Here is a 20,583-nt window from a genome sequence, read left to right as displayed (position 1 = left end):
CTGTAGCACCTTTGAAATTTCAGTTAAATCTCACTTTATTGTCCAAAGTTAAAGTGGTCCACTTAACCCCCTTTGACCGTAGTTTTGTATTCCAATTGGCCTCCCATCGTAGGAATGACAAAAATTCAAGTCGGGTCAGGTTCCCATCAGGCCCTCGCCCCTAACGGGAGATTTTGGGGGAGAACGAGGACAGTTATGGGGACCCCCAACTTTTCAAAATACCTTATCTGAGACGGATTGAGGATGATATTGTTATCCCCATTCCTGAACTCGACTTGATAAATAATGTATTTATTTTTAGTTACTAAACATATAATCTATATATATAAAGCAAAAGGCAGAGAATAGTGAAACATTCAAAATACCAGAAAATGCAGTTGGTTAATCCAAACATTAAGAATTAAAATTATTAATTAAATGAGGATAATATGGTAAATTCAAACTTTTTCATATTAAAAAAATTAAAATTAAAAGAAAAATCAGGTAATGAATCATATTTATATGGAAAACAACCACCCATTATCTTTTTTAATTCTAAAATAAATTTAATTTTTTTTTTCTTAAAAAGCCTATCACAGGTACAGAAGCGTGTGCGAGGAGGCTAGTATAATATAACAAATAAAAAGCTGCCCAAAACAATTGCGTGTTGAAATTGACATAAACTTCCATTTGTCTGTGTTGTACTGTACCCATACTTTCCTTGACATGTTAAGCTTTTTTTTTTGGGTCAAATCAGTTAAGCTAGTTTAAGCATGGATCGTGAGTCTCTACATTTAGCTCTCGTGCATTTACCTGCATTTCATAATATTTAGACCATTTAAATAATCTAACCATTTAAGACATGACACATCACCCATGTAAGTGTTTAAAATTAACAAAACTAAAAAACCACACCCTTCTCCACGAAAGTTGGTTTTGGGGGAGGGGGTGTTGTGTGTGTTGTGTGGGTTGGGAGGAGGTATACAAATTTATAAATAAATCTAATCCTAGACATATATTTATAAAAAAATCCAAACACTATTTAAACATAGAAACACACCCAAAATCAACCCCAAACTCAACAATTGTATATTTTTTGGGTGTGTTTATCAATGGATTTTGAGTGTGTGTAATGATGAGTTTTGAGTGTATTTATAAAGTGTTTTGGGTGTTGGGTTTTTTTTATAATTTCAGCTCCCATTTTAGGTGCTTTAGTGAAACTCCCTTAAAACTAATCGATCCACTTTTAACCTTAAGTATTATATGAAAGATCGAAATGGATTGGTATATTATTTCAGTAATCAACCTCTCCCCTCACCACCCTTCTCAGTGTACTCAATTGACCAATAAAAACATAACTTACGGTATTTTGATTTGTATTGACACCCTGCTTATATCATGGTTCGAGGGGGGATAGATTTGTAGTTTCTCAGGGTTAGGCGGCCAGAAAAAGGACAGCTTGTATGGTGGCTTGGGCAGTGTTGGTGTGGGTAGTGGTGGGGAGGGGGAGTTGGTTTTCAATTTGAATTTTAAAAGTTTACTCACATGTCATGTGTCATAACGGTTAGATTATTTGAATGATTTAAATATTATAAAATGCGGGTAAATACATGAAAACTAAATGTAGAGGCTCGGGATCCATTTCCGAGGAAGATTTAAGACCAGCAAATAACTTGAACTAAAGCTTGTCCAGAACATACTTATTTATCCATTTCCGAGGCAAATGTTTTTGCTGTCGTGTCTGATATCGATTCAACTGATCTAGCCTATTAATTATTTGCCAAAGGCCTAGGTTTAATTAGTCAATGCTTTTCTAACATACTGCATTTTGTGCTCTTCTATATCAACCTCGTGGTTAAACAAGTAACGGTTCAAATGAAAGGAGGCCCCTGGCTTGTATGAAAAATCACCATAAGCTGGATTCTCCTGGCACCTTCTGAATTGAGCTTGATGAGTTCGATACCTGTGGTTGCATAGAAAGTATTTGCCCCTCCACATCGCATACATTGATGCTGAAACTGAGACTGGCACATCAACATTCTGGTTCCAAGGAAGTGTTATTATATCTTCACTTTTTGATCCAGCATCCTCACCCTTATTTTCTTCTTCATGCACAAGTTGGATCCCGAACTCCTTTGCCCACAAACCGGACTTGACTGAAACGCGTATTTCATCCCCGCTCTCCAGTTCATTGTCCCCGAAAACCCAGTGGCTTAGCCATAACATGTCTTGGTTTTCTCTGGGAAGGCCCATTGCCACAGGGGAGTACGTCCACATAAGACCCTTTGTCTCATTGCTCACTTTAACGAAGTGTTCACTGAAAACATGTGGACCATCCTTGTGATCGGGGCGTCGTGCGTATAAAACGCATGTGTTTAAGCCTCGGATCTTGAGATTAAGATGTGAAGGTACAACAATCGACAACACGGAGTTACACAAGCTCTTGTAGCTGAACCAATCTGGAATCTTGTTCCCATGAAGGAAGATGCTAAATATGCCGCATTCGTTCAATCCCTGTTCCATGCAGATCATATATGCATATGTAAATATATATATGTACAACAATTACAAGCTAGCAGTGGTGTTTTCAATATTGGAGAAGATTGTTCAATCATTAAAAACGTGTATTCTATTGAATTTTAATCTTTTTACATTACTAACCTACGAACATAAAACATATTCTCTAAGGATGACAATCTAATTAGTTTCCAAATTATTCGAACAGCTAACCCTCGGGCCATAGAAATGATAACCATAACAGCTATAAATGAGAGAGAGAGAGAGAGAGAGAGAGAGAGAGAGAGAGAGAGAGAGAGAGAGAGACCTGAAGGCGGCACTTCTTGGTTGTATTTGTCAAGTAGTTGATCATTTCGACCTCAGAGGTTTCGTTGGATTCCAAATTGAACAATCCCAAATTTTTAATCATTTCGATGTCAACATTTCTCAATGGTTTCATTTCAAACAAGCTTTCAACTTCAACTAATTCATTGCAATCCCAAAGATTTTTACTCATTGATGTGAAAATGTTTGGTAAATTTGTTACTTTTTTCAATGATGTACAATGACCTGCTTCCAGTGAGTTTAAACTGGCTGGGAGCTCTGGAAGCGTTTGGAGCTTTGCGCAACCTTCTACCAGCAGAGTCTGGAGCATAGTAAGACCCTTCATGTTTCCTGGTAGGTTCAGAATTGGGGTTGCAGATAGATCCAAATGCTTCAATGACGATAGGGCACCAAGTTCACCAGGAATCTCTGCTACATTGCAGTGAGCAAGACTTAGCCTTTCTAATGAATGTGGTAAACTTGCCAATGAGAAAGATACAAGATTTTTTCTTGGCAATATCCACGACTCGATCGATTGCCATAACTTAGTTGATAACAGATTGAATTTCTTCATAGCACCAACCGTGGAGTCTACCTGATTTGTTGCATTTGTGTTGGAATGAAGCTCAAGTTTTGAGCAACCCGAAAGAATGAGGTCCTGAAGAGATCCCAAACTTCTAATACTTGTTGGAAGCTTCATCAGATTTTTGCAGTCTCTTAGGTTCAAGTGAACAAGGTTCTCTAAGTCTCCAATGGACTCATTAACCTCAACCAAGTTTATGCAATCTTTAAGAATTAATCTCTCAAGCTTAGGGAGCCCTGACATGTCAGGGGTTGTCGTTAGGCTATGTGAATGGCTGAGGTTGAGTGTTTTCAGCCTTGGAAGAAACTGTTTCAAAGAGAAGAAGGCAAATGAATATACCAAGCTTCTAAAATATGTAATGACCCATAAATTTGTGTGTGTGTGTGTGTGTGTGTGTGTGTGTGAGAGAGAGAGAGAGAGAGAGAGAGAGAGAGATTAATACAATACCCTGTGTCCCTTCCAAACATGTTGCAGATTGCTATTCCGCAAGTCAAGAACAACTAGATTTTCCAAACAAAAATTGGATGGTAGTGATTTCAAAGGAAATCCTCGCCAAGACAACCATGCCAAGTTTTTGGGAAAATCTTCAAAACCTCCACTGGTTTTTACATTATATAGCTGGAGAAGCTCAAGATTGTTCATCCTTGTAAATGCCTCTGTTTTGAAGTCCACCTCATTTGATGCAGGAGCTGATTTTGTTGAGGAAAAGTTACTTGCAATGGATTTCCAAGAGAAGAAATCAAGTCGACGACGTCTTGAAAAACTTCCATCATAATCTTCAACATGAGATCTTTTTTTGTTACTTCTACTAAACAATGTCTTGCAAGACTCATCTTCCATCAACTTAGGAAGGTTGAGCATGAGGCCCTTAATCATTTCTGTACCCTATTAAAAATATCAGAACATTCAATAAGTAACAAGACACACAACACATAAAAATAAAGGAAATAAAGGAAATGTTGTTCTTACAGTCATTTTTCTCAGAATATTAAAGGCATCTTTATGCCACACTCTACTACGTCTTCCCGGGTCTTGAGGTGATTCTTCGCGAACAATTCCCCTCCCCATGTCTCTAAGTAAGTGATGCATGTTCAACCTGTTGTCTTCATTGTTAATTTTTACTAGACATCTGTCAACTAGATTTTGAATTCCAATCCTTGTGTAAAAATTAAGGTTGTCCAGTATTGTAATTGTAAAATCCTTCTCCTTTCCAATGAAGAAATAGGCTATATGGAGGAATATATTTTGGTCATGATCATCTTGCAGAGAATCATAGCTTATTCTAAGAATTTTTTGAATCTTGACATTAGGAATTTCACATAACTTCTGTAATGCGCTACGCCATACGGCTACTTCTTTCCCAGATAAAGAAGATCCCAGAACTTGAAGAGCTAATGGAATCCCTCCACAATGTTCTACTGCAGGTCTCGAAAGTTCTATGTAGCCTTCGATAGGCTGGGGTTGTCCGAAGGCATGCCAACTGAAAAGCTCAAGTGATTCATACTCATTCAATTCTTCAACCTCAAACATTGTGCAACCTTCATGAGCTTTTAACAAGTGTTCATGTCTGGTTGTTATGATAATTTTACTTCCTGAATAAAACCATTCTCTCATTCCAAGAATTGCATTAAATTGATCCAAGTCGTTCACATCATCCAGAACAATAAGAAGTCTTTTGTTAGATACAGCGTGTTTGATCTTGATTATTCCTTCATCTATGTTGTCTATTTTCTTTGCTTTCCCCTTTTGGATATCCGAAAGAAGTTTCCTTTGCAAGCGAACAAAACCATTGGGCTGTTCTGCAGCTTCTCTAATATCTGCAAGAAAGCTGCTGCCTTGAAATCTTCCAAAGTTGCGGTTATAAGCGGCTTTGGCAATGGTGGTCTTTCCAATTCCTCCCATCCCATAGATCACAGCTACACCAACAGCATTTGATCCATCTTCTAACCACATGTTTATGCCTTGCACACGATCATCTATTCCAACAGCATAGGGAGCAACATTCAATACCTTCGGATCCAGCTTATTTCCAATCTCTTTAACAATGTCTTGGATAAACTGCGACTCATACCTATGAATTTTCGATCATATCAAAGTATAGAAACCAAAATAAGATCATGTTCATTAATTTGTCCTCATAGATCGAGTGCATTAATTTGATAATATATCATTAGCTGAAATGAACATACGAAAGCCTCGTCCTAATGCCAATTGAGTATAGGATATTTTTTTTTTAAAAAAATATTCCTCATAAAAGTGCTTCACTACCCCAATTAATCTTCAAAACATGTCAAAATTAATGAAAAAGCTAATACCTTCAAATTAAAGTCCATGTACAGTAGTGAGAAACTTTTGGGAATAAATTTTACCTATCTTTTAAAGCCATCCCTGCCAGATCTGCAGCATCTTTAAGCGCTCTTCTCCATTTCTCCACCTTGTTCATCTCCTCCTTGAAGCGCTCTTCATGTCTAGAAAATGCTTCTGCAAAGCTCTCTCTCTGGTTCCTGACATGGGATGGATCCACATGATAGAAAACCGGCATAACAATATGGCCATCATCATGTTTTCTACGTTCCATTATCTTCACCAGTTCGTCCAAGCACCACCTTGAGGAAGCATAGTTTTGGGAGAAGACGATTATCGATACTTTCGACTCATTTATTGCTTTGTTCAACTCTGCTGCAATATCTGCTCCTCTCTCGATTTCATCATCGTCTCTAAACGTGTGGATTCCTGCCAGCTCCAAAGCCCTATAAAGGTGATCAGTGAAGCCCTTGCGAGTATCTTCGCCTCTGAAACTCAAGAATGCATGATAGCTACACCGGTAAGAGGACGAAGAAGAAGCATCATGCAGCATGGTGTTTAATGCAGCAGCCATTGATGCAGCAATGAAGGAATGAAGATGATCAGCTTACAAAATTGTGAGAGAGGCAAGCTACCATGCGAAAATGGAGATGCCCCAAAAGAGTAAAGATAAGAAGAATGCGGGAATGGATGAACAGTGAGCAAAGCGGTCAGAAAGTTCATTGTCCCACCAAGCCACTAAACACTAGTGCTATGATTCCAATTTTGAAGAGGAATTCACATAAAATTTTTGGAAATCCACAAAATGCCCTCTGTTCAGAAGAAGGTCAGGAGAAAACTTTGTAACACAATGAGGGTGCAAGAGTAAAATGAAACTTTCCACTCTTGCATTATTTTCTCCCACATAATGAGGGTGTTCCTGTTCTCCTTGTAGGCTGTCAGCAGCAGTACAAGGGTTTTTTTTTATTTTTCATCAATCTTTTTTCACCGTTTGATTTGACTTTTATACGGTCAGTTTTGATTGGATTTTTAGCCGCAATGCTACTGTTTTGCTTTTTCTAAAATTATTTTGTTGTTGTTTGGTTGCCATCTCAGTCTCCTACCTGCTCTCTTGACTGATGTCTACTTTTACATTTTTACTGCATCTCTTCTGTTTTTTTCGTGTTTTGTCTTCACTGCAAAGTAAACAATTTAGAATTTGAAATCGGTGATACAATACCAAATAAATTATCGGATTTTAAATACAATCCTGCTGTAAAATAGGCAGAGTTGTATTTGCACTTGTAGTTTTACATTGATAGAATTTGCTCTTGGATCCCCACAAGTTCCCTTGATTGGTTGCCTCATTAAAGGGGGAGTATTGTAAATGAAGGATGAACCACATGTTGAGAGTGAGAAGCAACATTGAGTGGAATTCCATGTTTTACGAAAGGTTGAAGACTTATAGGCTTAGTCACAATTTACAAATAGTAAGAAGCAATTATGAGTTAATGTTGTAGAGTGAATGCTCTAATTCTGGAATATATATCATCTGCCTATATATAGAGGCAATCTTTAGGCTTTGAGACACACCAATCCAACGAGAAAAGAGAGAGAAATTTGAGAGTTAAAAGGCTTTATTTGAGAGAGAAAATTATACTAGTGTAAAACCATAAGAGCAAATACAATTTCACCCTAATATTCAGTGGTACTTTCATACTCTGCCTATTTTACAACAAATCCAAATATTTAGGTAGTATTCGAATTGTGTAACGTTATATCCAAATCACAAACCAAAACCATCCCATTTTACTTTTGCTTTTCATGACATCTATCAATGCAGCATACACAACTAACATGATACATCGTTAGAGATTCTTTAGCCCTGAAGGAAGGGCAACTGCCCCCCTACCGCCCGATTGACGATTTCTCAATGTTGATAAAATTTACGGTAGAGGTGGCACTTCATGTTAATAAGTTGTGTTCATATCATTTCATGTTCCTATTTAATACTAGTCAACCCTAACCAAATCCATTTATCATCATCTTCATGTTTGCCGGCGAATATTTCATATTTATATTTGTGTGAAGCATACCCGGAAGTTCACCATAAACCTGCTTCGCAGACTCGGATTCGCAACTGAAACCTCCGTCGAACCTCGCAATCTTTAGGAGGCAGAAAACTCTAGTAAATAGCTACATAGGTATCCCGCGGAATCGAACCCAATACCATGCGGGATAAAAGCACAGGCCTGACCAGCTCAACTATAGTCTTGTTGGTCAAAGCAACACAATGATTTTGTGTGTGTTCGAGTCTCGTTGTAGTGTCGTCATAATCACTGAGATACACTTACACATTAAGAAGGAAAAACTGTATACCAACATCTCTAAATTTGAGAGAAACAGCTCACTGGAGAAGTTCCAACTTATTACAAATAAGAGTATACCAAATGCAAGCTTAGAGAGATGTACTACTGATAAAATCTAAACTATGAACACCAACGTGGAGAAAAAAAACAACCCAAACTATGGGGATTAAAATAATATGGCCATATAAGAAGTCTAACACACCAACTCCTTACCAATTGCCATCCATAATAAACTCCTTCTGCTGAACTTGAAATCCAAGAGAAGCCAATGTCAAGTGTGAAACAAGGAATTGGATTCATTTATTTCCTATAACAATGAAAAGGAAGCAGGGAATTGGATTTACAGATGGGCTGGTGCATTAATAGATGCTGCAGAAACACAAATCACAAGCATACGTTATTAAAGGAAGAATGTAAGAACCATGGTTAAGCTTAGTTGGCTTTCGACAATCGACATGCATTAGCCATAGGGAAATGAATTCAATGCTTGAAGTTGAACACTTACCTGCCTCTGAACCATGATACTCTGGAGGTACGATGAAATATGGAAAGTAGCAATTTGAATGTAACCAAATGTTTAATATTAAAATGACAGAATGACTACAAGGGCTTGTGTATAACAGAGTATATGCAAGAACAATTGTCATGCAATCCAACTGTTGTATACGTGCAAGAATTTTCATTCTTTTTCTGAGACTGTGAAGCTCCAAGCTCCAGCTTTTGATGAGTGATTCAGTAGTAAATACCACGACCCCATCAAAATTTCCAAGGCTTCAAAAACCATACTTGACCCATCAAACTATTCTGTAAACTTCTGAGCTGGTTTTTGGCCTAATAAAATCCACAAAAACATCCAATGCAGCCACGGAGCTCGCCTGAAACCCGTCCTCCAACCTCTTCCCTACCTCCATGGCCTGTCTCTTCACCCCTTCATCACCCATCAACCTCTCTATCCCTTCCACTATGTCTTCTTTCTTAACCATTTCTGTAAAATCTTCACAAACTCCATAGCCAACCTTGAGATGCTTTGCCACCAACTTGGCATTGTAAAACTGGTCACCCCTAATGGGCCACCCCAAAATGGGCACCCCACGGCCAATGGCTTCCACAGTTGAATTCCACCCACAGTGTGATAAGAACCCACCTGTTGATTTATGGCTCAGTATCAACACTTGTGGTGCCCATCCACATATTATCAAACCCCTCTCACCCGCTTTGCTGTTCAACCTTTCTGGGTAGTACCCATCACCCGACCCGGATTGGATGACCCAGATGAACGGCCGGGTCGACTCCTCCAATGCACTGGCCAGATGGGGATACTCTTCTACTGTGGGGCCCACTTCGCTGCCGAATGCCACGTATAACACGGACCCGCGGGGCTTTGAGTCCAGCCAACGTGCGATGTCGTCTTCAGTGTAATTTGATTGCCGGCAGTGGTGTGGTTTCGGCGGGCGGTCAGGGAGGAGCAGTGAATACGACGGCTTCCAGTACGTTTCCGGCAAGAGTGGGCCCATGCCCCATACTGGCATCCCCATCTGGGTTTTCATGTACTCAATGAACGGACGTTCCAGGAAGTCACACGTGTTGAACATCAGAGCGACGGAGCCTTCTATCTCTGGAACCCACGGAGGCCGGTCTCCCGGTTTAGGCGGACCACCCCCTCCTCCTCCGCCGGGTGGCCGGTTCGCACCGCCATGTGGCGGACCGGCTGGCCTTCTTTTAATGTCGGAAATCGTGAGAGCCATGTGATCGGGTAGGCCGGGAATTAGGCGGAGCTCGTCGGGTCGGATGTCTCCGGCTCGGACCTTCCACGCGCCCCACTCCATGGAGGCGGCGTGCGCGCCGAATGTGAAGAATCCGATCACTGGGACGTGGAATTTCCAGAAGACATCCTTGGTCCAGCCCATTTGAAAGTCTACGATGGCGCAGAGAGGGAGGGGCTTATCGGGAACGTTGGAAAGGTCGGTGAGGTGGTCGTGGAGCTCTTGTGCTGCTTTGTGGCGGAGCGGATCGGATCGGGGTCTGGGTAGGCCCGGGGAAGCTGTGAGATGGAGGATTTTGACGAGCGGGTTTTGGAGGGTGAAAGAGGAGGAGGGGATGGCGGGAGAGGAAGGAACGACGAGGGTAGTTTGGTAGTTTCGGGAGTTCAGGTGGTTGCAGAGCTGCTTGCAAGGCTGAAGATGGCCCTGCCCAGCTGCTGAAACCACAAAGATCTCACGGACATCGTCCGCCATGCTTGATTTTCAAATTTCTTGGGGTTAATTGACTGTTGAGGATGATGGGTTGGGTTTGTAAATTACAGGAGGAGGAGATAGTGAACAGTTGAAGGCTTCAAGCTGAAAAATGTTTGACTTTTGAGTTGACTTGCAGATGTAATACTTGGCTACAGAAGCAGCAAATATCAGCCATGAAGGCTTGAGCCTTTTCATAACTGAATGAACGAAAGCTCGTGCCTTTTTAACCTTTGGGCCTGTTACTATGGACACCCATGCTCAAATTTAAGAATTTTGGTAAGACACCCACGCCTAGCGGGTCGGTGAGCCCAACCCATGACGAGCGGTTCCTTCCCCCTTCTTCTTTTTGATCTTTCCTTTCTGTCACTCTCACCCTCACTCCCCCAGTGCCACACTTCCGAGTACTGCAATTCCAAAGGTATTTCTTGTTTTCTTGTTCTAAATTTCAACAGAATTCCTGAACAGAGGGTTGAGAAATAAAAAAAATTTGCTTGGATCAAATTTTGTGGTGGAAATGAGTTTAGATCCATATTTCCGTTTGAATCTGTTTTTTATTTCTTCAAATTGTTTGGACATATTTGTATTTTCATTTCTGTTTAGGATGACAATGTAGCTCAGGATATTGTTAGATTTTGGATTGAAATATCAAATTTAATCTTATTCACATTACGCAAATTACAGAAACGTCAATTTACTGTGAGACGGGCAGGGAAGTGTGGCCTTCCTTGCACAAATTGATGGACATTTGGTTTTTATGTCCTTGAATACAAAATTTCGAAATGGTCCGGGGGAAAAAGGGAAGGTTCTAATTCATCTAGCATGGTAGGATCGAGCGCGGAAACATGAATTTTCATAGAGATGGGCTATAATTTTCTGTTTTTCATCTATTATGTGTGGGTGGCTTGGAAATGAATTAAAAAATTTGGATTTACGTACACACGATTTCCATATGCTAATTGTAATGGGTTGCCCGGGAGTCGAACCAAGGGACTTGTGTCTTAGGGAACTCAAGGAGAGGGTAGGCTAAGTTTTGTTGCAGGAGGATGGGGTTGTTATCGCTAGGATGGGCGAGCTTCCTAAAAATTAGCACTCAATTTTTTATTTTTCATAATCCTGCACTGGCCCAGCCTAACCGAGCCCTGCTTCCACCCTTGGCTAGGATGATACTTAGTAATGGAAATCTTTAGTCAAAACATGGTACAGGTTGATCAAGGCTTTATAATGTTGTAAAATTTGCACACCATGAAATCTGACTTGAAATCGACAGCATGGTTGAACCTCTACCTTCCAAGATCGTAACAAAGAGTTTAGTATGAAACAAAATAAGAACCGAATTTTTTATTCATTTAATCAATGAAGAACATATTACAGAATGACATGTATTTGTTGATCAACACCCTACTAAATGAACTAACTTTTTAAGCTAACCAACTAATCCCCATTCTAAACTAACTAATTAATCCCCATCTGGTTACTAGGTGCTTAATACAACATGAATAGATAAATTCTTACTTTAATTGAGCAAATTGGTCTTTGTATTGTGCAAACTTAAAAAAGATTTCTACTTTTTTGAAGGTTTATTGTTGGTGTCTTCCTTGCTGCTGCCCTCTGGTATGTTGAGGTGATTTTCTACTTTGTGCCAGTATAGACCATCAAGAGAAACCAGGATACATTGCTTGCACAGATTCTGTGAGCATCCCTTTTTTCATTTCATTTAGAGTTCTAGAAGTGTGTGCTCTATTTATGGTTCCACTTATGCTGTATCTACCTCCAAATACCTGTATATTCATCAGTGCATTATTTTCCCCTCTCATCTTGCTACATTTGCAATTGTCCTAGTGTGGAAAAGGGAGCTGATGACTCGTAAACTCACAGGGAATAGTTGTATAGTTTGCATTTCACAGATTATTTTTCCCCTCTATTCTTGAAAAAGAACAAATTATATTTTGTTTAGAGGTTTAGTCCAGGCAAACAAACAATCCTGGCTCCGCCCCTGTCCAACTCTAATGGCATTTCACAGAACCCTAAAGTCCAAGTCGGGACCCAGTTCCTCAATCATCTTCCCTGCCTTCTGCATAGCTGCGATTGCGCTCCTCTTCTTCCTTGCCTCTCTCATTTCCACAAACCCTGTATCCTCCCCAGAAGGCCTAGAAAATGTGACCAAGTCCGAGAACAATGACCAGAATGACCAGAATGGCCACGAGAAGTTCCTCTACTGGGGTAACAGAATTGATTGCCCTGGAAAGCACTGTGAATCCTGTGAAGGTCTGGGCCACCAGGAGTCCAGCCTCCGGTGTGCTTTTGAAGAGGCCATGTTCCTTAAGAGGTATTTCATGTCATCTCTTGGATTATTAGATTTCTTTTTGTTTTTATTTCTGTTTTTGGAGTTTATGCTCTGTGACCGCTGAGAAAAATATGGGAAAACCGAGAGTTGTGGAAATTTGGCTCTATTATGATAAGGATTAGTTTAATGGGTTAGGAATAGGATTTGGCATGAACCAATTGTCATATGTCTTGGTTTGCTTCATAAATTTGGAATAAGTTCATCATAGTTAGTACAGAGCTACTCACCCAATGTCCATGAACTTCATCACCTGGTTCATATCTGCTGAGTACCTTTGTAATCTCGTGTAGTATTTTACTGCTGTTGTTTGCAGAACCTTGGTAATGCCTTCCAGAATGTGTATCAACCCAATACACAATAAGAAAGGGATCCTTCGTCGCTCAAATACTGCAAATTCAGAAGAAACGTAAGTTTTTTTTTTTTTTTTTATTTTTTATTTTTTTGAACTTCTTTATTGGGTTTCAAGAGATTTTTTTTTTTTTTTTGGCCTGTGGAAGAATTCTACTGCTACTTTTTGCGAAAATGGCGCTAATTTCCTGTTTCAAGTTTGTAATCTCCTCAGAAATATAATATTGAGACGTGATAGGTTTAGATGTGTACTTTCCCTCCATAGTGTTTGTAAATACATTTTTATTAATCACAGTGCACATAGCATACAATGTGAACTGGCTTCCTTTTACTTGTTAGGTGGGCAGCAAAGTCTTGTTCCATGGACTCTTTGTATGATATGGACCTCATATCGGACACTGTACCAGTAATTTTAGACAATTCAAAACTGTGGTATCAGGTGCTAACAACAAGTATGAAGTTGGGAGCTAGAGGAGTTGCTCATGTGGAACGAGTTAGTCGTGTTGATCTCAAAGAGAACAGTCGTTTCTCAAATCTTTTGCTGATAAACAGAACTGCAAGCCCTCTGTCATGGTAACTTCTTCTTTTTTCATTTATTGCTGAGAGCTTTAAGATTTTCTTGAGGGAACAAAACCTCTGCTTGTTTGTTTGAATGATGTGGCTGTCGCTTGACTTGAGATCAAAGTTGTGGTTGCATTTTGTTACTACGAAAAGTTAAATGTGGTTTTTAGTTAATGCAAGACAGACCTTCAAATACAGTTTGCAGACTATTTCAACGTTTATAATATTTTCTGAAACTATAAATGAACCTGTTGCAATGGCCCTGATAAGGATGTTTGATACGTTTGATGTGTTTCTTTTTTTAAATAATCACTTATATTTCTTGAAAGACTGCATTATTTGGATTGCGTTTGTTGTACTTTGTTCAGAAAACTAAAATTTGTTTCGTTTGGCTATGTTACGTGAGTATTACTTAAACTTCAATCTTGGTTGTTTGAGGAATTCATAATGATAGCCATTTAGGTTTATGGAGTGCAAGGATCGGAACGACCGTAGTGCTGTACTTTTGCCATACTCCTTTCTCCCCTCAATGGCAGCAAAGAACTTAAGGAACGTAGCTGATAAGGTATGTGTCATATGAATCCCATGAAGTTTTATTTCCATATTTGATACAATTACATTAAGCTTCCAAACAAATGCTCTTTCTTCTGTTTTCTTATTCTGCAACATGATTCTGAGTTATATTCATTGTAACTAAAGCTTCCAGTAATTGGGTACTGAATTTTTTCAGCCTGTCAATCAGCATTGGAACTAAAGTTGGAATTGTTGCTGGGAAACACATCAATATCTATTACTCTCTAGTCACTTAAGTTTGTAGGTTCTGTTTAGAGTATGATTGTGAACTAGTATTCACAATTTATAGTGGCTACTTGTAAGATGTTTGATTGCTGCCTGAATTGTTGATTTATCTGACTACTTGTACCCACCAACTTGCATTGTGGAATTTTACCTCAACTTTAGTTGCTCTATTCATTTAGGTTAATCTTCGCCAGATATTGAGTATCTTATTTTGTAAGATTTTGGGAACTTGAAATGGATTATAATTTATTACATTTTAAAGTGAAATGAATTTCGATGAATAATAATATCTCAGCATTCCTCTTTCTGTGCATGTTAGAAGGAAGGAAAAAACAAAGAATTTGTTTCACGTATGGTTGTCGAATGATTCATAATATTAAAAACCACATTAAATTATCAAGGATCACGGTAATACAATTGAGAGTTGGAAATTATTTCAAGTTTAGTAACAATGTATATCATATGTGAATGATGGTATGAGTGACACACGTGTTTTGAGTAATTAGAGACCAGGATGCCCATAAGATAATGGCTAAATAGCTGAACAGGACATGTGATTTACCATGTAACCCCCCCTATTACAATTGCATAAAAAATAATTTACAGCATGTGTTGGTGAAGGTGGTGGTTGTGGTTGTGGTCAACATCATGGAATAAAATTATAAATAGCTAGGAGGCACAATATTCCTGATATATGGGTCTGCATTTTAATACTTTATGATTCTATTTTGCTTAAGTTTGTAGTATGTAGTATATAATAAGTCCATTATAGCATTTTGATTTTTAAGAAAGAATTTTATGTTTGTATGTAACTGTTTCTGCAAAATTACCATAGGTCCTTCTGTTTCTGCATTTTGCCCTCGAATTATTTCCTGTACATGTCAGTGCCACTACAGACTTTGATCAAACTATTTCCACAGATTAAGGCACTCCTTGGTGATTATGATGCAATTCATGTTCGTCGTGGCGATAAAATTAAGACCAGGAAGGACAGGTTTGGTGTTGACAGGACCCTGCATCCTCATCTGGACAGGGATACACGGCCAGAGTTTATTCTCCACAGAATTGAAAAATGGGTCCCACCTGGACGAACTCTTTTTATTGCTTCAAATGAAAGGATGCCAGGATTTTTTTCACCTCTCACAGTCAGGTACATCCTTCTCATGTTCTCTGGACCATCTACTTTAAAGATGAAAATCTGTGTGTTTATGTGCTACAACCAACAATATTCCGTGCATGTTTTGTTAAAGGTTGCTTTCTCATTCTTTCGTGTTTTTTCTTCTAGCAGTTACACTTTAACCTAATAAGCCCTGAGGACTGCTTGGTTGGGTCTGAAATTTAAGCTCAGGATTACCATTAGTAGAAAATGTCTAGGATAACGTTGACAGAAAATGTCCATGATTCAAATTACTTATTATTTTTCTCACCTAAGAACTTTTCAATTGATTGAGACTACAGAAGTCAGGACAAAAGATAAATTTAATGAGCTTAAATTATTTGATGCTGGAGTTCTGAATATTGATGAGAGAATCTTTCACGTGTCACTATGATTGATTGTTGAACTACTGTAATATGCTCCTCCTGTTACTATTTCTTAACTGGGAGCTTCCAACATTGGTTCAAGTTTTACAATGGAAACTGAATTTTCATGCGTTTACATTTCTTTCTTATGAAGGGGCAGAGGTATTATTTGTATGTTAATATATTTTCATGTCAATCGGGGTAAACTGCTTTGTGAATTGACAGTCATTATACCTGTGCCAATCAAAAGGGTCCTTTCTGGCTCTAAAGAACTGTTCTCAGGATTAAGGTTATCATACAACATTGCATCTGACCGTGATTCTTATTTTATGTGCAGATACAAATTGGCTTACTCATCAAATTTTAGCCACATTTTGGATCCTGTGATTGGAAATAACTACCAATTGTTCATGGTTGAAAGGCTTATCATGATGGGTGCTAAAAAATTCATTAGAACATTCAAAGAAGACGATACATATCTCAGTCTTACCGATGACCCAAAGAAGAACTCCAAGTTATGGAAAATGCCAGTCTCTACCATGGATGAAGATGGCAAGCAAACACTTTGAGTGTTGTTCATTGTTGCATATAAGGGGGTTTTGCGTGTGTTCAAAATATTTATTTTCGTAAGAAAGTCAACATGGTTAAGTTTTTTAGTTACCTTTTCCCATTGTATCGGATTTCTGGAGTGTTGATCAGAGAAGTGATGTATATATGTTTTTGATGATTAGTGCAGTTATGTAGCAGTATATAATTGTTAGGAGGTACCAACTAGTCTTTTACTCCAAAGCTCCAGGCCTTTTTGTTCTCACTTCATGGCTATACCAATATCCTATAATTCAGTAGACAACAAGTTTTGATGCATTTCATTTTGCTCAAAACAGCCATGACAAGAAGCGAACAATCTTTTATTATTGTCATTATTTTAGTTCAAATATCAGTTGTGTTGTGGCTCCATCATGGGTGGCGAAGGCTGCTGTGGTTGTAGAAATTCTTATATCCGGTAAGCTGGACCATGTGGCTATACGACTTGATCCCACCCTTGTGAGTGTGCTGCCGGACTGCCACTCAGAAGAATGACTCTTGTGGTTGGTGCTGGCTTTGTTTTGCAGTTGTTGTTTAGGGTAAGGCAAACTAGATAATAAACCCGTTGACTGTTAGAATTATCCTGTGACAAATCTGGTTTTAAACTATTGGAGCTTAGTTTCTCATGAAAGAGAAGTTAAGCCGAAGATTAATACCTGGAATGGAGAAATGACTGGGGCGGTTTGATATAGGGACTAGATCTGTACAAGGCACTGGGGATTTTTGTACCTGGAAAAAACTCTCCAAGGCTCAGGTCAATGTTAATCAAGAAGTCTTAGGATGTATGCAATGAAAAATTGGGGCTATAATTCTTTTCACAATGTAAGGCCCAATAGTTAAAGAACGTGGAGTGTGTGTTGGAGATTGGGCTTGGGGCCCGATAACTAAAGGTAGAAGCGGCTTGACTATTAAATAGAAGGTAGCATAAATCCCACATCGGTAAACTCCGCTATTTGCAAAACCTTTATATACATACGTTGCGTAATTAAGCTCGTCCCTTCGGGGACATCCGATAAAATTGGAACGATACAGAGAAGATTAGCATGGCCCCTGCGCAAGGATGACACGCATAAATCGAGAAATGGTCCAAATTTTTTTGGCTTTTTTTGCGTGTGATTTTCCAACAATCCTATTCCAGTTGCAGGTTTGAGTCAAGAGAGTCTTCAATATTTTTTTTTCAATAATGAACTGCATGTCAAAAGCTTGCCTACCAGCTGTTTGATGAAATGACTCTGCTACTATGGCCCTTATAACATTGATCAAGTTTGCACTTCTTCAATGATGTTTACATAATCCCTTTTACACTCCTGTGGAATTGCTGGTGTTGCTTGCTTGGTCAATGCTCACAAGGCAAGATAGCATATGGGTTTATATGCAATTCATTTCAATATCAGTTTTGCTTGGTTCAAAGTGTTGAGAGAGGCTACATTCAACTTTATTTCTTTTAGTTCAATAAAACCAACATACATGAGCTCCACTCTCTAGTTTTCATCTTCAAATTACTTTTCTGTATTAAAACGATGTTTTTTTTTCCAAGTATTTGATTGTTTAGAGACTGAATGTTCAGTCTTTGGGGTTGATGAAATGCGTATGAAAAGTTGGCCTACAAACTTCAATGACTAAAGTATTTCTTTCTTTCTTGCATGAATTATGGACTACAACTTGTATGTCTTGCAGAACTCAACTATACTAGGGCCGCAATTCAGACATGAAGCTTTTCGTACATTGCGTAGAATCGGCTATCGTTTGTTTCCCTAGTTGCAGAAGATTATAGATCAGTTGCTGACATTGTGACTGGCTTTGACATTAAAACCATTAACTTGTGGAGCTTTTACACATTTTCTGTAAGATTTTTTGTCATCTACAATCCATGTTTTACATAATATCCTATACTTCGAAACCGTGTTATGATTACAAAAACGAGTGCATCCAGTACTGCCACATTACATGGATTGATCCCATGCAAGTCTCAAAGATGCAGTGGAGAAATTTTGTTTGTGCCCTTCCCAACCAGATAGCAGAATCACTCTTGTGGTTGGTATTGGTTTTGTTTTGCAGTTGTTTTAGGGCAAGGCAAACTAGATATTAAACTCGTTGACTGTTAGAATTATCCTGTTGCAAATCGGGTTTTTAACCATTGGGCCCGATAACTAAAGGTAGAAGCGGCTTAACTATTAAAAAGGAGGCAGCATAAGTCCCATATCGGAAGACTCTGCTATTCGTGAAACCTTTATATATAACCGATTCACAATAAAGCTTGTCCCCTTCGGGGGACATCCGATAAAATTGGAACGATACAGAGAAGATTAGCATGGCCCCTGCGCAAGGATGACACGCATAAATCGAGAAATGGTCCAAATTTTTTTGGCACTTTTTGCGATATATTTCTTTTCCTGCCTTCTCCATGGTGTTGAATGCAGTTGCAGAGGGTTTATAAGCTACCTGAACAATGAGAATTTGCATTTATAGGCTTTGATGGTTCATCGGCCTAAGCGTTCATCCTCCAGGTGTGAGTAAAAGTTAGGATTCAAAGTACTTTTTCAAATCAAATGCATGTCAAAAGCTCTCACCCGCTAGGTGTGTGATAAAATGCCTCTATTACTATGACCCTTACAAAATTGTTAAAGTATGTGCTTGCAATGATCTTTAGCTTATCCTTACACTTTGGTATCTCCAATTTTGCTATATAACCGAGGCAATGTTGACACTATTAGATGTAAAAACCCAAGAAGTTATGGAATGCAGCAGACAAGGTATGAATTCCATTGAGTTTTTACTTCCATATTTGCAAATTGCAAGCCATTTGAGTTAGTAAATTCTATTTGCGTCTGTTATTTTCTCTACAAAGTCACCCTAGGTTGTTCTGTTTCTCCTGGAATTGTTTCCTGTTTCGGTAAATGCTTCATGGAGGTTATTATAGACTTTAATTAGGACTTGTCTGGTGCCTTTCACTCAGTAACACTTACGCTAATAGACCAGAAGTGCTACGATAACCCGAAAAAAGAGAGAAGAAAAACACGTTTACATAGTTCAACCAAACCATACACAATAAGAAGTGTCTTTGGCATGATAAAAATACTCCTAAACACACTCTCATTTAGATTTCTTATTTTACAAAGATCCATGATCCTCTCTCTTCCCCTCGTTTCCATTCATGAAATGGTCACAAAACATCTCATTTTGGTGCTTTTTTCAAAAGTTCATCCTCACGGATAGCCTGAAATTTGGTGACGAGTTTTTCTCTAGACGGCCAATTATCTTTGATTATAGGAGCATCTGCAAAAGTCAATTTCCATGCTGATAGGAATGGAAATTCTTCTTCTGTTATCAATTTCATGCCGGCTACGTCTTCAAACACACTCACATAGTGTGCAATCCATCCAAGTGCAATATCTGCAAATCCAAGCTTCTCTCCCCCAAAAAATTTCTTTCCCTTTAGCTCTTCTTCCAAGTACTTCAAGTTCTCCTTGGCTTTTACAATAGCTTCCTCTTGCTCTTTCCCTTCATTGGTAACGGACTCCCCAATAGATGGCAAAACCTTCATGGCAAATCACAAACCAAACCAAACCAAACCAAAACAATCAAACAGAAAAATATTTTATTTTTTGCCTAGAAAAACTTAGTCAAGTATGTGAAACTTAATATGAAAATTTGCGAAGTAGTACAAAATTATTGTGCCATATTTAAGTTTTACAAGCATGGAAATATCTGATTATGAAAGAGTGGTTTTAGGTTACCTTGTCATCACCAAATTTGGCCCAAAAGCGTGCGGCTGCTCTCTCGAGAGGATCTTCAGGCAGCAAGGGGTTTTCCTTCCAAGTTTCATCAATGTATTCAAGAACTATAAGTGACTCAACAATTGGTTTTCCATTGTGCACAAGCACTGGAACCTTTTTATGAATAGGGTTATACTGAAGAAGCAAAGGGCTTTTGTTTGAAAGATCTTCATAGATTGTTTCATATGGGACACCTTTTAGTTTCAGTGCCCAAACTATTTTCAAAGCAAAAAGGCTTGACCATGTCCTAAAGACCTTCACTTCTGCCATTTTTGCTGTTAATTTGAGCTATGATATCCTACCCCTTTATGCTTGACATTCACTATGGACTTTGGCGAAGGTCTCCTAGGCTTTCTTGTATTTATTGATGAAACCTTCCATT

General features: G+C 38.7%; 4 protein-coding genes, 1 long non-coding RNA gene and 2 other non-coding genes across 8 annotated transcripts; 4 read left to right on the top strand and 3 right to left on the bottom strand.

Moving 5' to 3' along the window:
- Nucleotides 1–1,603: 1,603 nt before the first annotated feature.
- Nucleotides 1,604–6,425, bottom strand: LOC103331318 (TMV resistance protein N-like). Its single transcript, XM_008233936.3, has 5 exons — nt 5,752–6,425; nt 4,352–5,453; nt 3,830–4,267; nt 2,804–3,688; nt 1,604–2,493 (listed from the first exon to the last, which is right to left on the bottom strand). Exons 1-5 carry the CDS (start codon nt 6,258–6,260, stop codon nt 1,774–1,776), a joined length of 3,654 nt encoding a protein of 1,217 aa, XP_008232158.3. The 5' UTR covers nt 6,261–6,425; the 3' UTR covers nt 1,604–1,773.
- Nucleotides 6,426–8,022: 1,597 nt separating this feature from the next.
- LOC103331299 (scopoletin glucosyltransferase-like) lies at nt 8,023–10,268 on the bottom strand. 2 transcript variants are annotated; one of them, XM_089051714.1, is made up of 3 exons: nt 9,050–10,268; nt 8,540–8,607; nt 8,023–8,403 (listed from the first exon to the last, which is right to left on the bottom strand). In XM_089051714.1, exons 1-3 carry the CDS (start codon nt 10,266–10,268, stop codon nt 8,335–8,337), a joined length of 1,356 nt encoding a protein of 451 aa, XP_088907840.1. In that variant the 3' UTR covers nt 8,023–8,334. The 2 variants fall into 2 exon arrangements, with proteins under 2 accessions (XP_088907840.1, XP_008232143.2); XM_008233921.3 differs by having other exon boundaries at nt 8,540–10,268.
- A 279-nt stretch (nt 10,269–10,547) lies between these two features.
- LOC103331297 (uncharacterized) lies at nt 10,548–16,611 on the top strand. Its single transcript, XM_008233919.3, has 8 exons — nt 10,548–10,686; nt 11,844–11,957; nt 12,108–12,594; nt 12,926–13,018; nt 13,300–13,533; nt 13,984–14,086; nt 15,240–15,469; nt 16,178–16,611. Exons 3-8 carry the CDS (start codon nt 12,275–12,277, stop codon nt 16,407–16,409), a joined length of 1,212 nt encoding a protein of 403 aa, XP_008232141.2. The 5' UTR covers nt 10,548–10,686; nt 11,844–11,957; nt 12,108–12,274; the 3' UTR covers nt 16,410–16,611.
- Nucleotides 16,612–17,308: 697 nt separating this feature from the next.
- Nucleotides 17,309–18,790, top strand: LOC107881244 (uncharacterized). The gene is made up of 2 exons (XR_001677910.2): nt 17,309–17,569; nt 18,103–18,790. It is a non-coding gene; the product is annotated as an uncharacterized LOC107881244 (long non-coding RNA).
- On the top strand, nt 17,419–17,521 carry LOC148917077 (U6 spliceosomal RNA). Its single transcript, XR_016127586.1, has one exon. It is a non-coding gene; the product is annotated as a U6 spliceosomal RNA (small nuclear RNA).
- On the top strand, nt 18,685–18,789 carry LOC148917076 (U6 spliceosomal RNA). The gene has a single exon (XR_016127541.1). It is a non-coding gene; the product is annotated as a U6 spliceosomal RNA (small nuclear RNA).
- Nucleotides 18,791–19,427: 637 nt separating the features above from the next.
- LOC148917075 (putative glutathione S-transferase) lies at nt 19,428–20,543 on the bottom strand. Its single transcript, XM_089051717.1, has 2 exons — nt 20,163–20,543; nt 19,428–19,963 (listed from the first exon to the last, which is right to left on the bottom strand). The coding sequence occupies exons 1-2, from the start codon at nt 20,469–20,471 to the stop codon at nt 19,601–19,603; spliced, it is 672 nt and encodes a 223-aa protein (XP_088907843.1). The 5' UTR covers nt 20,472–20,543; the 3' UTR covers nt 19,428–19,600.
- Nucleotides 20,544–20,583: the final 40 nt, after the last annotated feature.

This window comes from Prunus mume, linkage group LG5, assembly GCF_029339155.1.
Source record: "Prunus mume cultivar Tortuosa linkage group LG5, ASM2933915v1, whole genome shotgun sequence".
Lineage (NCBI taxonomy): Eukaryota > Viridiplantae > Streptophyta > Magnoliopsida > Rosales > Rosaceae > Prunus > Prunus mume.
This window is presented reverse-complemented; position numbering and strand designations above follow the sequence as displayed.